Source organism: Condylura cristata, unplaced genomic scaffold (assembly GCF_000260355.1).
Source record: "Condylura cristata isolate star-nosed mole 26May11 unplaced genomic scaffold, ConCri1.0 scaffold00038, whole genome shotgun sequence".
Taxonomy (NCBI): domain Eukaryota; kingdom Metazoa; phylum Chordata; class Mammalia; order Eulipotyphla; family Talpidae; genus Condylura; species Condylura cristata.
This window is the reverse complement of record NW_004567139.1, coordinates 3,060,668-3,077,602: the sequence shown is the minus strand read 5'-3', so window position 1 is coordinate 3,077,602 and position 16,935 is coordinate 3,060,668. Positions and strand designations below refer to the sequence as shown.

Sequence of the window (16,935 nt, the reverse complement as noted above, 5' to 3'; positions counted from 1 at the left end):
CACGGTTCTATTTCATAATGTTCATTCTCAAATAATCTGTTTCTTTGAACTGATGGATTACAGACCAGTGTTTCTCCACTGCCAATTCACATGTTTATAGACCTGGAAATGGTGATGCGTAGGGGAAAGGTAAATAAAATATCATCAATGTAAGGGTGTCATCGTCCCTTTCATGAGAAGAATGGACAACCTTGTATTACACTTTCACACGCCTTCTAAGATTGTTTTTATTTTTAATGTTGCATTGTCTTTTCAATTTTGAAATGACAGCAACAGTACATTATAGTTATTATTTTTGGTTCTCCTCCTCCTCTCGTGCCTCCTCCACTTTTCCTCATCTTTACTTGGGAAAATAATCAGCAAACCTAAACCGTTCCAAATTTTAGAGAGAGGCTTTGTCAATTGTCCAACACCCAGAGTTTCGACTCAATAATTTCTTTCCATTCTTCACTCCCTGCCTTTCTACTTTGTAATTTTAATATTGCAAGCCTATGAACTGTGTTAAATGCTTTGGGATGTCCTAGGCACCGCACTAAGCATTTTCTTCCTGCATTGTGTTACTTAATGCTTAAACTATCCTATGAAGTAAGTACTACGTGCCCATTTTACAAATGAGGACACTGGATTCCAGAGAGAACAGGTAACTAGCTCAGGGTGAGGCAAGTGGTGGTGCTGGCGTGCAAATTCTGGTCAGCTGGACTCCAGAGCATCAGCTTTCTTCTACACTGACTGATATTTAATTTGCCTTAATGTTAGCTAATCAGCCTTCTTCATTCATTTCTTTAGATAAATACTCCTATTTGTACTCTCATTATTTAAGCACTTTTACTGGTTATCTTATATCTCACTTTCGGTCTACCGCCATTTAACATACAGCACAATATGCAGATGTGAGATGTGAGGACTTGGCAGCTGGTGGGTTTCACGTTTTGGCTTAATCTTTCACTTGTGAAGCAAGTGAAAAGGATTCTTTTCTGGGCATTAAAACAAAGAGGGGCATTTCCCCATGTTCTTGCCGGGAATAAGGGTAGTCAAGGCTAATTATGGCCATATTTTAAATCAACACATCCAGCTCTTCACCGGACTAATATTTTTTATTTTCCTAGTGGCATGTGCACTATGGAAGACGCACATTTTAGGGATACGTCAGAATTTCCAGGATTCCATGAGAACGATCGCCAGAGAATTGCCATTGAACAAAAGTGAGGTCAAGCTGGTGGTTACTCTAGATCAAGAGCCTCTGTCCCCAAGTCAGACCCAGGCTGGGGTCTGGCTACGTCCCTGGACATCTCTTATGACGTCACCTCTCTGAATTGACGCTTTCTCAACTAGAAGGATGGAGCCAATAATTGTTCTTAACCCAGAGTATCTGCAAACACAGCCTGAATGAGTTGCTATGGTTAGGGCCCCATGCACTTTCTGATTTTATTATCATTTTGGGGTTGTGCTTTGGAGTGCCCTGTAACGCGGTAAATAAATTTCAGTTTCTTACCACACACCACTGTCTATAGGCAAAAGTGCTGATAAAAGCTGATTTGAAAAGTCATTAGATATGATGCCACAAAATTAAGTGACTTAATCTAGCCACCTGTACAAATGAAAATTAGTATTTGTTTGCGAATTACGCATACAACTCAGGAATGCTCAGGAGTCCCTAAATGATACTGCAGGATATCGTTATAACAATTTACACAGAAAGAGTCCTCTGAGCATCACCTGTCAAGTAGAGACAAGCATTCAATTATTGGCTTTTCTTAAAAACAACTAAATCACAGCATAAAATGAGAGGTGAGTGCCAGCACAGGGCTTTCTCTTTTTTCTCGAAAGGAGTCGAGAGCGAGCTGGTGACTTAACCCTGCCTGAGCATTTGCCACTTTGAATTCTGCTGTAAGCAGGCTTTAGGCCCAGCAAGGAGGAATGCTTCGCGAAAGCACAGATGGTATCAACAGGCTTACATCACAAATGTAGGTGTTCACCTCCCGCCCTTGTGAAACATGTTTCAGCCCAGGCTTGCTCAAGTACACAGGCTGGTTTTACAACATCTGTGTGTGTGTGCGTGTGTGTGCAAATGGTTCAATATGTCTAATTTAAAGTTCTGTAAAATAAAATTGAAACATTAAAAGCATATTTTATTCACCCATCTACCAGTCCAAACTAGGATACTCATCTGTACAAAGGAATTAAGTTTAATGCTGAAGTGCAAATGCTTTTCTGTGTAAGTCTTTGTTTTGGTTTTGATTTTCTTTTAACTTGGCTTACCTGGGAAGATTTGGCAAGCTTCTGAGTATATTCCTTCTCAATCTGCTTCAGCCTGCTGTTGGCCTGAAAAACACAGGAACACGAACACACGGTGACCTGTGAGCTTGGTATCTCTTCCACATGCCGATCACCAGGCAGCTGGGACGGCTGCCAGCTGGACCGCCCTTCTGGGGCAGCCAGAAAACCACAGGGCTTGTCTTTGATCTGACGCCAACTATTCATCACTTAAAAAGCAAAAAGCAAAAGCAAGAAAAAAAAAAAGAAAAAAAAAGATCTCTCCTGCCAATTATTAGACAAACACAGACTTCTGTGGAGAAAAGGAGAAAGGGAGAAGGAGAGACAGAAATAGACACAGCAGAAGAGAGAAGACTCAGAAGATAAAGTGAGGGAAAGAGGAAAAACAAAGGAAAAGGAGAAGAGGGGAGAGGGGATTGGAGGAGGAGAAGGAAAGGGCGAGTTTAATACTCTTTTCCTGAAAGATGAAAGAAATAGACGCTCCCCAACAGAGCAGATGTGGGGTTTCCAGCCTCACTGGGCAGGGCTGGCCCCCTCCCCCATCTGCCTAACTCGGAACTGTGTTTTGAGATGACAAACATATCTAGATTCTTCTTTATTTTAATGTCCTGGAACTAGGATGGTCTTCCCAGAAAAGGTCTACATTACTTAGAACTCGATTATCTCATTTGTCACTCGAGTTCCGATCCTTTGTATGTAAGCTGCTTTCCTGCTCTCTGGAAGCCTCTGGGATCCTCACTTTATCCTCAGTGTCCGGAAATGTCACTGTGACATGCCCTGGACGGAGCTTCCCCTGCCCATTGTACAGGCACTAAGAAGGCCTTTTCATCTGAGCTCATGACCTTCATTTCTGGAAAAGCTTTGAATCATTACTCTCATAATTTCCTTTTTTAAGAAATTTCTCTACACCCTCCCCCCACGCCCAGGTTCATCATCTTTTTTTATTGTTTCTATTTTCCCTTTTTTTTAGGGGGTTATTTTCCAACTTAGGGATTTTTCAGCTGCTAACTAAAAAACTACAAAATTAAAAGATCCTGTCATAATATTTGTAATTTCTAAGAGGTTTTTCCTTGTTCTTTGAATAACATCATCAAACCTCTTTTTTCAGATGAGGAAACCAAGGCACAGAGAGGTTAAGTAACTTGCCCAACATCACACAGCTAGGACACCACACAGCCAGGATTCCACCACAACGGTGCAGCTAAAGCATACTCCCTGAACAGAGCTGAGCCCCCACTCTGCCTACCACACCAGCCAGATTCTTCAGAGTTTATGCCATAATCTCTTTGTATACATGATCCATTGAGTACGCTGGGTAATTTTGTTTTTCCCCAGAGTAGAGAAGGTATGTGACTTCTTGCTATTTTTTTTCCAAGTAAGTGATCAGACGCTTTTCTAGGTCTATAATTAACAAAACAACTCTTCATCATTGAATTAAGGCACTTTCGACTTCTTGAGGTTCTATTTATATCAATTTATACTGCATACCCTTTGTCATAACTTTAGTTTTTAAAATTTTTAATGCTTCTGTCCTTTAATACTGAATTTAAAGTGATTTACCCACTTTGTTACAGTGATGCAGTATTCTGGAATTGTCTATACATTTACCAAAGTGACTCCTACTTTTTCACACTATCATCTTACTGTTTAATCCATCCTGATGGACTAGAGTCTCGTATAAGCCCTCACATGTTATTCTAGCTCTGTATTCATAAGCCCCTCTTCATTGTAGAATGAAGCCCACTCTGAACCTCTTGAGATTTGTCTTGGTTCACATTCTACCAATATATTTTTGTTAATGACAAAATGCTTGAAAAATATTTGTTGCTTATTTAACAAACACTCAGAGAGCTATTACCATGAGTGAGGCACTGTTTTAAGTGCTTTATAAATATTTACCCACTTGAAAAATATAAAAATTAACTACAGTGTCATAAAGACTAAGTCACTTTTCCCTAAAATATGAGTCAGAGATGCTTGGTGAGTGGAGGGTAGCCTCAGTCTCAGCTGAGTCACCCCAGCCATAACAGTCAGCCCCTGGACAAACTTCCATAAGCAATTTATTGCTAACCAGTTAGACTATCCATTTCTGGGAAGTGGGGTTAAAGTAGAGAAGAAAACAGACAACTTCTCTCTACCTTTATGGAAACTTTATCCTTCAGCGTATGCAAAGTAACTGACAGAATGGTGCGGTTTTAGATACAGAGCCACTGTTAGAAAGATAAAGCAAGAGAAATAAGTGATGAAGGTGGAGGGCAGCTTATAAATAGAAGAGTATGAGCTTAGGGAAAGACCTGCTGCAGGTGAGGCACCACCTGGAACCCCAAGGAAGGGGCACCCCAGACATAGGAAGAACCTGCACAAAGTCCCGAGGCGTGGCCAGATGTTCAGGCCCTGGCAGGTGGGTGGGAAGGTAGTCAGTAAGACTGGGTCGGCAAGCAATGTCTTCCTGAGACCAGACGAGGTCTGAGTGAGAATATGTGAGAATGTCTGAGAGCCAGATCCTGCATGGTGTTAAAGGCCATTGTAATTTGGAATTTGACTTTAATGTGAATGAAATGGAGAGTCAGTGAGGACTTGGCAGTACAGGGATGGTGTCATTTAACTCAAGCGTTACAAGATCACTCTAGCTTCTTGAATCCATTCAAGAAGACAGTTGGGAGGCCATCACAGGTAATATGGGGTGGGAAGCAAGAAGTGGCGAGAAAGAGCCAGATTCTGAGAAAGATCTAAAAACAGAACCAACTGAATATGCTGCATGACAAAAAGAGATGAATCAAGGATTGCTCCAAGATGTTTGGTCCCGAGCCACTATATAGAACTACGGGGTTGTTATTCTTTACATCAGAAAAGCTGGGTGGGGAGAACGGGTTTTGGAGGGAAGAGGAGGAGATCAGTTTTAGACACATTAAGCTCAGAGATACCCACTGGACATCTGGTGTGGAGGTGAGTGTTTGGATAGTCGAGTCTGGAGTTCAGGGGAGAGGTCTATGTCAGAAGTGTAATCCGACGACCACCAGTATATAAGAGCATAAAGAATTATGCTACAGGATGAGGTCTAAAGGTACCAAGGTTATGTGAAAAGTAAGCTAATATCTCTGAGTCCTCGGCCTGTAAATGTTAGGAGGTTAAGACACAGGCAGGAAACTTCAAAAGCAATGTTCAGAAAGATAAGCAACCAGGATAAGATGGACTCTTAACGCTAAATGAAGAAACGTTTCAAGGAGGTATTAATTGCGTTAGAAGCTAGAGATGTCACATAACTGGCCCTAAGAGATGATCAGATGACTTTGGTAATATGGATAAGAGCAATTTTTGTGTAGTGGCAGGGAGGGAAGTTGTATTAGAGGGAGCTCAAGAGAGAAGAGGAATTGGGGAAGATACAGTTTATTCAGAGTATTATTACAAAGGAGAGGAGAGAAATGAGCTAGAAGGAAGATAATGCTAGCGGGTAGTGGGAGAGACTTCATCCAGCAAAGGAGAGGATGAGCACTAGAACACAAGGAGAGAAGATGGCCTTCGCTGGAGTGCAGGCAAATCACCTGTAAGTACCGGGAGCATCGCATGGCATCTCCTTCTCCCTGAGACAGGAGCGAAGAGTCATTGGCTAAGCCTGATGATAACAAAGAGCTTGTTGGAGGTTTGAGGGGTGAGGTAGTCATCTAGGAAAGTGGGAAAGGGAAGGGCTGAGGAATGCAGTGAGTCCCAGGGCTACTTGAGATGACTAATGTTGAATTTAAAGTGAGATCAGTTAGTAAAACATGAACATCTCCACAACTTGCTAGTAGCTAAATGATTCTCTACTAACAGAATCAATACTTTGGAGGATAATGAGAGCAACTGAAGAAATACAGTTAATTTATTAACCTTCAAGGGCTTTACTATCGATTTGAGCCTGCCTGGATCTCTTGAACTCTCAAAATTTTAAAAGCTCTGGTTTAGCTTGGTTGAAAATTTATAGCTAATTTATTATGCAAACTGTTCTTAGAACACTTTCTTGTATAATTTTATCTTTGGGACTGTACATTTCATTTCCATACATAAAATTAAGGTTAGTTATGTTAATTCAAGTCTAATTTTATAGCTATCGTTAACTATACAGAAACACAATTTTTAAAGTGATTATCCACAGCATAACAGAGAATAACAGGTGAGAGAAAAATCATAATTTTGGAGTGAGTGCACCTGTTTATGTGGTTGGTTGGTTCTTTCTCACTGCTCCCCCTTATGCTGGCCATGTTCCTTCACCCTCAGCAGCATTTGGCTCTGCTCTGCTTTTGTGGGGTCTCTGCTGCAAGTCATTCTTTTGTTATAGAGACCAAGGTGTTGTCCCCTTTTCTCTGTACAATTCTTGTCAAATGATCAGCTTACCGCCCTACCAGAAAGGAGCCAACCGATTTCACAAATGTGAAAATCAATCATCGTACTATGCTACTTACACAGGGTGTTGCATGGTGTCTTAATCCTAGAATGCTTATTCTCAAGGTAAACTAACATCTTATAAAGCTCTTTAAAATATAATAGCACAAGCGCTGAAAAACTGTTTTTAGCATAAAAAAGGATGTTTTTAAGATTCTTGAACATAGTATAAAGTTCCAATTACTATTCTGTATTTTCTACTTAAAAGCTTTGTAGGTATCCATTTGAAGCTTCTTCCAAAGTGCAAATACAGTTATGACCAGATACCACATGCAATGAGCACTTCTCTGTCAACAAAAATTTAGAAATTCAAAATAATTATATGTCACTGAAAATATTTATAAAACTTGAAAATCTCTATATTTCATCTCAAAATTAAGGTATAAATTTGAGAAGCATTAAAAAAATTCATGATGGGGCTCTCCCTGGTGGAGCAACGGGTTAGAGCGCCAAACTATGAAACTCTCAGAAGCTGCTACAGCACGAGTTTGATCCCCAACCAGGGAGCTGACCTACATGGAACAGCAGATCTCTCCTGATCTACCCGCTGCTCCCCTCAACAGTGTATTTCAATACATCTGCCTGTTCTGTTCTCCTCTCTGTCTCTGGTGAATCCTCTCACCCACCACATCTTTAGCCTGTAGCCCAGTTCTGTAAGCATAAGTAAATAAATCTTTAAAAAGAAAAAAGAAAAAAAAATCATGATGGAGTAATTTGGGATCACACTTAATTTGCCACAGTAAACAGCTAGAAAATTAAACTAAATGTAGGAAAAACTGCTTTGCTTGTTTGTTAGGAAACAAGAAACAAAGGATATGATCCTGTTAAAAGAAATTAAGATAATGAAAAAAATAATTTCAGTTTTTCTGAGTTGCTGGTAGAATTTGATAAAGTAGGGTTGGTAAACCCTACTTATACCCAAGAGGTAGGCATTCAGACATATTCAGATGAGCTGGGATGCCTGTCATAAGTTCCCACTTTATTTCCTCAGGGTACCTTTTAAAATAATAATGCAAATTTTAAGTGTAAGCCAAAAAAATCCACTTAAAGTCTAAAAAATATGATCGACATAGGTCTCGATACAGGGGAGGGAATATAAGTGGAACACAGTGTATGCTAAGCTGAGGTGGCAAAGACTGGAGTCTGGGAGAACTGAAGCAGCAGGTCTTTGTGAAAGCAGCTCACTAGACAAGGAGGAGCTAAGCAAAGAAGAATTGCAGACATCTACATGGGTTCCTCTCAAGCTGCTTGATGATAATTAGTTGTAGGGTTAAGTTCTAAGAAGGCCAAGCAAAAAGTGACTGGTGAGCTTTAAGATAAACTCATGTAAAGCTAAGAGGTTTTTGAATCCTGATCAGTTAGAATGATGAGTCCTCATGGAACTAAAGGTCACCTGTTAGTCATGGAGCAAAACTAGTTTTAAGAGTAAAATTACTTTTAAATTTTGTCTAACAAGCTCTAAAAAACACAAGACCCAAATGGATCACATTGGTCATTCAGAAGGAATGTAACTGTTTGCTAAACAAAGCCCAATATTTTTAATTAAAGTCAAGAAAGTCAGGGCCTCCCTGGTGGTGCAAGAGTTAAAGTTTCATTGCTATCAAGCTATTGCCAGCCACTGCAGCATGAATTTGATACCCGGCCAGGGAGCTAACCCACAGCACCAGACCTTTCCTGTCTGGCCCACTGCTCCCCTCAGCAGTGTATTTTAGTAGACCAGCCTGTTCTGCTTCCTCCTCTGTCTCTGGTGAATCCTCTCACCCCTGCACCTCTGGCCAATACCCCAGTTCTTATATGCATAAATATATAAAACTAAATCTTTTTTAAAGTCAAGAAATCTAGTATTTAACAACATACATTTTACAATGTGCTATAGCCAATAAAAGATAATCCTACACGAGAAGACCCATAAGTAGAAGAAAAATTAGTCAACAGAATTATACCTAAAAATGACAGATGCTAGAATTAATTGACAAAATTTTAAAAGCTAGTGAAAACATCTATCTAGTTGTTTAGACAAAACATGAACACAATGATGAAATGAATGATATAAAAATGAAGTAAATGAACTAGAGCATAGTAATATATTATCTAAAGGGAAATTTTTCTCTAGAGGGGATTAGCAGCAGATTAGGCACAAGAGAAGAAAAGATCAGAGTATATGAAGAATAGCATTTTAAATATTCAAATGATTTCCAGGGAGATAAAGGATTGAGACAATATAATATCATCTAATACATTTGTAATTGTTTACCAGAGAAGAAAGTTTTGGAGAAATATTTGAAGTCATAATGGTTGAAATTTTCCTAATAAGAAGAAAACTATAAATCCCTAAGTCTAAGAAAGACTGTGAACAAAAACATAAACACAAAGTAAATGTTGCTCCACCAGAATATGGATTCTTTGTGTCGCCCCAGCAGCAGCCTTCTGCCAGTAGATCTCCCTAGGTCTTTTCACGTCACCCATATTTCTTCTACACTGGCTTATTTCCAGGCAATTAGAAAAATAAAGAGGATAGCTTTTCACACCCGCATACACAAGCAGACTCACACACACACCCACACTCCACCCTCCTTGAAATCCTGCTACATCCCTGTGATGGTTTCACAAACATTACCTTAAGAACCTCCCTCTGTGCTGGGCATCGCATGTTGACAGAGGTAAAGGATTTAACACAGGTGGGAAGGAGATAGATAAGTAAATAAAACACAGAATAAATGTCATGAAAGAACTATGCACAGGGCGTTATTAGGGCAAAAACTGGGAGAGACCTGCCATCAAGAAGGCTTTTGTGAACAGATGGATATTAAAGGATAATGATGATGATGAAGACGATGATGATGACAACGACGATGACAGCAACTACTAAAATTAATTTGCTCTTTCTCTACTGACATGTTGTCTAAATATACTACACCTATTAACAGATCTAATCATCTCAAAAGGATGAGGCAGGCACAATTATTGGCCTCATTTATAGATAACAAAAGTGAGAGACAAAAAGGTTTACACACTTGCCCAAGGTCATCAGTTAAGAATGAATTATTGAAAAGTTCCAGGTGAGAAGAGTCTGTAGACGACCAGCTCAGCATCTCTGAGCCCTATGCTGTCTTCTTTCCCAGCCACATTCCTTCAGTGGTTCCTCTCCACCCTCTGCCTCTACTCTCACGCCCCCAGGAAGCAATCTCAGAGCAGCGAGGCCTCTGCCCATTCTCACATAGGGCCTGAATTTGACTCTTCCACTCAACTCATCAGTGCTAATATAAGAGACCAACTTTATAATCATTTTTTTAATTATAAAAATGAATACAGGGCTGTGGTGATGTTTGCTCAACTGTGTAAATTTTTAAAAATCATTAAACTGTGCACTTAAATAATGGAATGTTCATGTATGGAAAAAATACTTCAATAAAACTGTTTATAAAAGCAAATGCTCAGTGTAGAAAGACTTCCCAGCTTGGCATTCTACCCTCCCAGTCTCACTGGAAGACACAGAAGAAACAAAGAAAACAGTATTTTGACTTTTGACTCTATAACCCGGGTCTGTGGGACTCGGAAAAACCAAAGCACCTCAGCCAGAGCTACACCTCTCCTCCCTGTTCTTATACTTCAAAGAATTTCCCAGGATGGGGGATGTGAAGCAGTCTAAAGTAGGAGGGAAATGTTTATCTGGGGAGATGATTCCTGAGAAAAGGTCTGTTTCTTGAACAAGCTCTGGGCTGAGCCTGAGAGCTGAAGCATAGAGCCACGTTGGGGGTCAGTCCTCAAGAGCCGGGGGGCTCTGTGCTCACTGCCAGATGAAGGCTACAGTTCTTAGCCACACAGGCATGTAACTGAAGACACAGGCAGGCAAGGGCCATGTGGAGTGCGCCTTGCAGCAGACTGCTGCATCCAGTTCTTTGCTGCTCACGTTTCCACAGAGGCAGGAAAAACATAAAGCTCTGTGGGTGTCTCAGAGCAGCGTGTCCGCAGCGAAGAGAATGAAGGTCTGAAGGGCTTCCAGAGAGGAAGAGACGCTTCCAGACAGGATTAAAGAGATGTGACCAAATCCAGTGACTACCAAAATGAAGAGATGTGCCAAAAGGCAAGAGATGTCTCGGGGGTGCTAGCGCTTAGGTGAGACCCGAGACCAGACGGCTCTTGCCTCACCCACCACACGCACGATAGAGACCCCCTGGGTTCACACGTTGTTTTTGGAAGTGGGGGGCATAACTGGGGTGGCATAACTGAGGTCTGAGGTGACTGGTGACAAACACTGGATTTTTCCCGTGCAGCCAAATGGTGACTAAAATCAGAAGTTGTGGCTACGGTAAGGCATGCGTCTGAGCGTATGACCTACACTCTGTATCCTTCTCAGGTCTGTCACTAGGTCTCACGCTCACTGATGCTAGGGAAAGACTTTGGAGGTGCGTGGGCTCGGATCCTGGCTTGTTGCCATATCTCCTCCTTCACAAAAGAAATGGCAGTGATTGGGAGCCTGTGGGGTTCTGTGCCCAGTGCTCTGGTGGTGGGGCACAGACAGCACGCGGGCCTGAGCCTTGCCGCAGCATCTGGTCTACATGCCTTCTCCAAGCTTGTAGTTGCAGTTGAAGACCCTTTGGCCAACCATGGGGTTAAAGGCAACAGCAAGCTCACGGCAGCCTAAGCAGGGATGACTGAGGTGCTTCTGGGGCAGTGGACTCTAACTTCCAGCCCCCCAGTGCACAGATGAGGGGACAGAGGGAGAGGGAGAATGCCTTACAGGGACCCCGTGGCCAGCAAGCGAGACAGCACCACATGCGCAGTAAGGGCATGACGAGACGGGCAGTTGCTGATGCAACTTTTCCAAACTTTCCCTACTTTGTGCTGCATTTTAATATTTTCCCAAGCAATTAAATTTGTTTCACACCAATTTCTATAAGTTTAATATTGCATCATTTGAGTTGAAAATAAAATATGTTCTCTCTGAAATTTAAGATTGATTGGCCTGTAGCTTTGGTAAAACCACCAGAACTGGTTTTAAACCTGTTCAATTCATCAATGACAACTTGTGTTGGGCTGTCAGACAAGAAGTGCCAACTTCTCAGGTAGTCAGACAGATTCACCCCAACAAACACACCTTGGAGGGCCCGCTAGGGAGCAAGTCTCACTGAAGTCATCAGGCTTCTCCCGAAGATGGCAGCCAAGGCTCTGCAAGTCCCCACGTCCACTAGCTAAACTCTAATCCACCCAAAGGCCCTTCAAGGTCAACTGTGCTCTGCTCAGGGAGACATGCAACCCAGACCATATATGCCTGATCCTACAAGCAACACAGCCTGCTCCCTACTTCAGACACACACAGCACAGCCATTCCGTCAGTACAGCCTGAGGTGCCCATGACCTGACTACTAGAAAGGGTAAAGTCTTAATTTTCCAATAATATTTGCCAATATATAGGACGAACAGCTTCTTTTAGTTTGTATCTATTTGTGAGAAGAATTCGCCAGCTCCTTCCATATTGTCCGGTCTCCCCTTCTTTAACAGGGACAAGATGTGGGGTAGGACATCGGCTGGCTAGAGTGCAGACTCCATTTTCCAGACTTCTCTGCACCTAAATGTGATCATGGGACCAAGTCCTGTCCATGGGAATGGAAGTGTGGTGTGGCAGATTCTGGAAGCTTCCTTAAACAACAATCCATACCTTTGATTATTCTTTGTCAAATTTTCATGCCACTGGAACCCAATGGTGAGAATACAAATTAGTAAATTATCTGGCTTAAGGAACAATTATTTGGGATATTCTGTCACTGATAAAATACATTTCTACTTATTGGCTATATTTGCTAAGTTTCTGTTCTGATTTCCAACTGCCTACTAGCCACCTATCTAAGAAGTCCCCCAGGAACATCAAACTCCAACATTTCTACAGCTCTGTCTACTTAGAGGGTGGCAGTTGTGCTAGTCACTTATCCCCCCCCCCAACCCCACCTCCACCAAGTCCAGTGTCTAGTTTTGAATCAGTCGTCCCTCAAAGTTCTTCTTCCCCTTGTGAGGTTTCTTAATTTGGGGTCCATGGATAGGCTTTAAGAGTTTATGTGCAAAGTTTTAGACATCACATTTTTCTGGAAGAGAATCTAAGTATTTCAATAGGTTTTGAAAAGCGTGCATGACCCAAAGATAATTAAGCGGCACCATCCTGTGACTTCATTGTTCACAGCACGGTCACCCTCTGGTCCTCCTGTGGGTTTCATAGCATGACATTTTCTTCCGTATGTTCGTCCTTAACATTTCCTCTGCTTTGCCCAGTTTAATTCTTTCTCAACCTCATGCCCACAATATTCTCCCTTGCTGCTGCCTTGCCTCAATGTTTAGCCAAACTCTAATGTACCCTGAATCCTGTTAATAATTTCTCTTCTGAAGAATCGTATTTACCAAATTCAAGATCTTTGGCTGGCACTCAAGATCTCACTAATGCAGCATCCGCATCTCTTTTCTGCATCAACAACTCCAAACACTAACTTTATCCTGTTGAGATATAAAACTCCTCAAAGATCTCTGTCTATTTATGGATAAACTTCAAGACCCACACACTGCTGAATGAAAGAATAAATATGTCATGATGTGGGTTCACGGAGTTTCCCAGGCTCCTCGTTTTGCTTTGCAGTTTCCACAGTCTGCCATCATGGTGCTCTTTAATCAGACCAGCTCAAATGCTCATGTCTTTGCTCATAAACTCAGCAGCAACTTGTTTTTCCTCCTTTTGTCTTGCCCTAGTAATATACAAAGTTGCTCTATGTATTCTGAAAATGTGTCTTATCTTTTCCTAAACCACTGGTTTGTGGTTTGGGTATTGCTGTTTGACCACTAGTTCCACTGCTTGGGAAATGTTGTCTAATGAATTAATGGGGGGAAAAGTATATATGGGTAAATAGTTTTTAAGCAAAAAAAGTAGTTTTCTATTTCTTCACCTCTATTTAGCACATGGGAGGTAAGGTGGAAAGTTTGTAAGATTTTTAAAATATGGGGTACTATACTGCAGTGTCTTTTCTACCAAGAAGAGATAAAAGAGAGTTTGAGAGAAAATTGATCATTAATGTTTACAGAATGTTTTCACTATTTTTCATCATACATGTATGTATGCCATAAATACCTAAACACATTTTAAGACAACTTAAAGTTTAAGAAAGTTGATTAAAACAAATTTTAAAGATTTTTAAGACAGAGTTTAATGTCAATTTACAGGAAAAAAATTGCTTTCTTCAAATAGTAGTATAGTGATAACATTTTCTAAACATTATACTAAATGATACAGTTCTATTAATTTACTTTAAAACAAAAGCTAAGTAAGAGATTATACATAACTATGCTTTGCAGGTTACAATACTTGTTCAAACAGAATATTGATAGTTTTTTAAAAAAATGTCTTTACTTTCACTTCCATTTCTGTTGACTTTCAGGTTGGATTAAAAATATAATAACAAAGCTTCTATTTGCTGTTCATGTACTGAAAAATTCATAGTATTTTGCACTCATCAGAAACTTATGTTTATTGAACTGAATATGGAGAAAGGGTTAATCCATCCATTATTTGATCATACTAAATCATCTATGAAGCTCTCCAATAACATCACTGAAGATTAGCAGGAAGATGGCTAGTTATAAAACTTCTAGTGACTCATCCTTAATTTCAAAGCTCTATCTTGAAACATACCATTGGGAGTGAGGAGTGTCAGAAAGTCAGAGAACATTTGTTAAATATCTACCATGTGCCAGGTAACACGAATACAATACAAACATGAGTAAGATAAAATTTCTGAGGTTAACCTTAAGATTTTCAAATCTCACTTTGAATCAAGGACGAGTTCTCAGTTTGACACAATGATTATCAAAATGGGCACTACAGGAGCCTCTCTGGAGGCACAAGTGTTAAGTCTCAGTGTTATCAAGCCACAGGGATGAGTTTGATCCCCACCAGGGAGGTGACCCACAGGGTGCAGCAGACCTCTCCTGTCTCACCTGCTGCTCCCCTCAGTGGTGTATTTCAGTAGATCTGACTGTTCTGCTCCCCACTCAGTCCCCTCACTTCTCTCCCATCCACCACTGGCCAACACCCCACTTCTTGTATGCATAACAGATAGACAGAGACTAAATTCTTGTTCATTGTCATGATGATTATGTAAATGGCAACTTGAGAAAATGGCAAACTAATCTACAAACAGCAAAATTTCTGCAAACGCCACTACTCCATATTGAATATCTTCAGTTTTAATTCATTTCCAGAAAACTGAGCCACTTGAGATTATTGCTTTACCCTGAACAAAATACTAATAATTAGGAACTGCAAGTGTTTTGGCTTTTGTCATTGCTATCCACTTTGTAAAACCCTATGGCAAAGTCACATCCTTTATAAAGAAGCAGGAAACTGGATAGTGGTGGAGAAGGGCGAAGGCACCAGGAAGTGATGGGTGAATCCATTCTCTGCAAAAGTCCCCACATTCCTGAAATTGGTCCTCTTTCTAATAGGCTGAATTTAATATACTCTGTCTACCCTGTGGGCTAAAGTAATGTGAACTTAATCACAGATAACCTAAAGAATAACATGGAAGAGTTGATTTCCTACAATCACTATAATTCGAAAGGACTAATTTCCTCACCATTTCAACATACATATTTATATGGCTAACACCCATAAATGATCACATAAGTTTCACATGCATTTCACTCCACTCACTGAATAAGAAAGCAAACTGTGAAACAAGCTTATGGAAATAGTTTAAGAATCAAGATCTAATCATATTTCAAAAGCTCACCCTCAGAGAAGCTCTCTGAAGCAGAGGCCACAGAAACTGAAACTCATTTATTACTTGGGAAGAAATACAAACTTTAAGAGAATGAGGGAGAAAAAACTTTACTTTGCTCTAGGGAAGAAGCAACTATTCTCTGATGAGCAAAAAAGAATTTATCATCAAAGAACAAATGTAACTGGAGCCAATTAATTTTTTTTAACAATCTCTACCTTCTATAATATTTTTTGTCTCTGCTATTAAGCTTTTTACCAAACAATCGAATGTTGTATGATTTGACAAAGTTAAAGGAAAATGACTACTATAATACATTTTAACATATGTAATACACAACTTAAATTCACTTGCATATATATTAGTGGCACATATGTTAATACAGTACTTTTAGGAAGCAAATAGAAAATTGCAAATACCTTACTTCAAATGTCAAGAAAAGGTGACATTGCCCCATCCATCATCAAGTGATGTTAACTGAATTACTCACGTGATCATTATTTCATATAACTTGGGATCGAGGAGTTAGATCCAGTATGATCTAGCATAAATAACACATGGATATTATACTTATATTTTTAGAAATTTTTTTCTTTTGGCTCATTTGTATGAGAAAAAATAATGTAATAAATACTAATTGGAAAGTTTATGAAATAGTGTTTTATAGGAAGTTTCTGTGTTAGATTTGCAGGCAGTTCAGTCTAAAGTAGTAATCTTAATATTTAAAAGCTCTACATCCTCTAATGGGTAATCTGAAGGTTTGGAATGCTATTAAAAGGGCATTCTTAAGAGATTTAGTTATTAGTTCTTTCTAATTAAAAATGACCTACAGTTTACATGGTTTTCCAGGATCATCTTTACTGAGAGAGTTAGCATTCCAATTCACTTAAAAATAATATTGGAAACATTTGCAAACAATGGGTCTCATGTCTATATAAAACATGCCTTATCTCCCATTAATTGGCAAATATAAAATCTTTGGTTAGTTTTGTGTTGTATAGGTGAATTCCCATCACCACTCTCTCTCGTTCATCCTCAAGTTACTCTGATTGACTATTCAAATAACTCCATTTGTTGCCAAAATGTAAGCAGTGGTTAAGATCATGAACTTTGATGTTAAACCAAATGGGTGGTGTGACCATGGACGCATTATTTAACTTCTCTGGGTATTATTGTATAATGTGCAGATAAAGTGGACAACAAAGATTAACAGAAATGAGTTTTATCACGTAGGAATGGTAAAAGTTCAAGATGGCAAAGGATCACAGAGTGGTGAGTAAGCAATGGAAGTAAGACAAAGACTTCTTTATGTGTGAGGAAGTAGGAAAAATAAAGGTAAGGCAAGAGTGATCAAAAGGAGAACTTGATAGACTTAGATCTTGGCGGTGAAGTAGCTGACTAATATTGAGGTTTAAAACATGGCATTTCTTGATGGATAAAGTGGAACTGAGAGAAGTTCCTGTAGCTGAGCTTACAAAACTCTAGT

The 16,935-nt window shown here is 39.9% G+C and overlaps 1 protein-coding gene across 1 annotated transcript in view; it reads right to left on the bottom strand.

Moving 5' to 3' along the window:
* Positions 1–16,935, bottom strand: part of CEP112 (centrosomal protein 112kDa) — a 332,396-nt gene that overhangs the window by 79,574 nt on the left and 235,887 nt on the right. Inside the window, exon 22 of the mRNA XM_004693355.2 lies at positions 2,260–2,322. Coding sequence (XP_004693412.2) covers positions 2,260–2,322 — 63 coding nt within the window. The remainder of the gene's footprint in view (positions 1–2,259; positions 2,323–16,935) is intronic.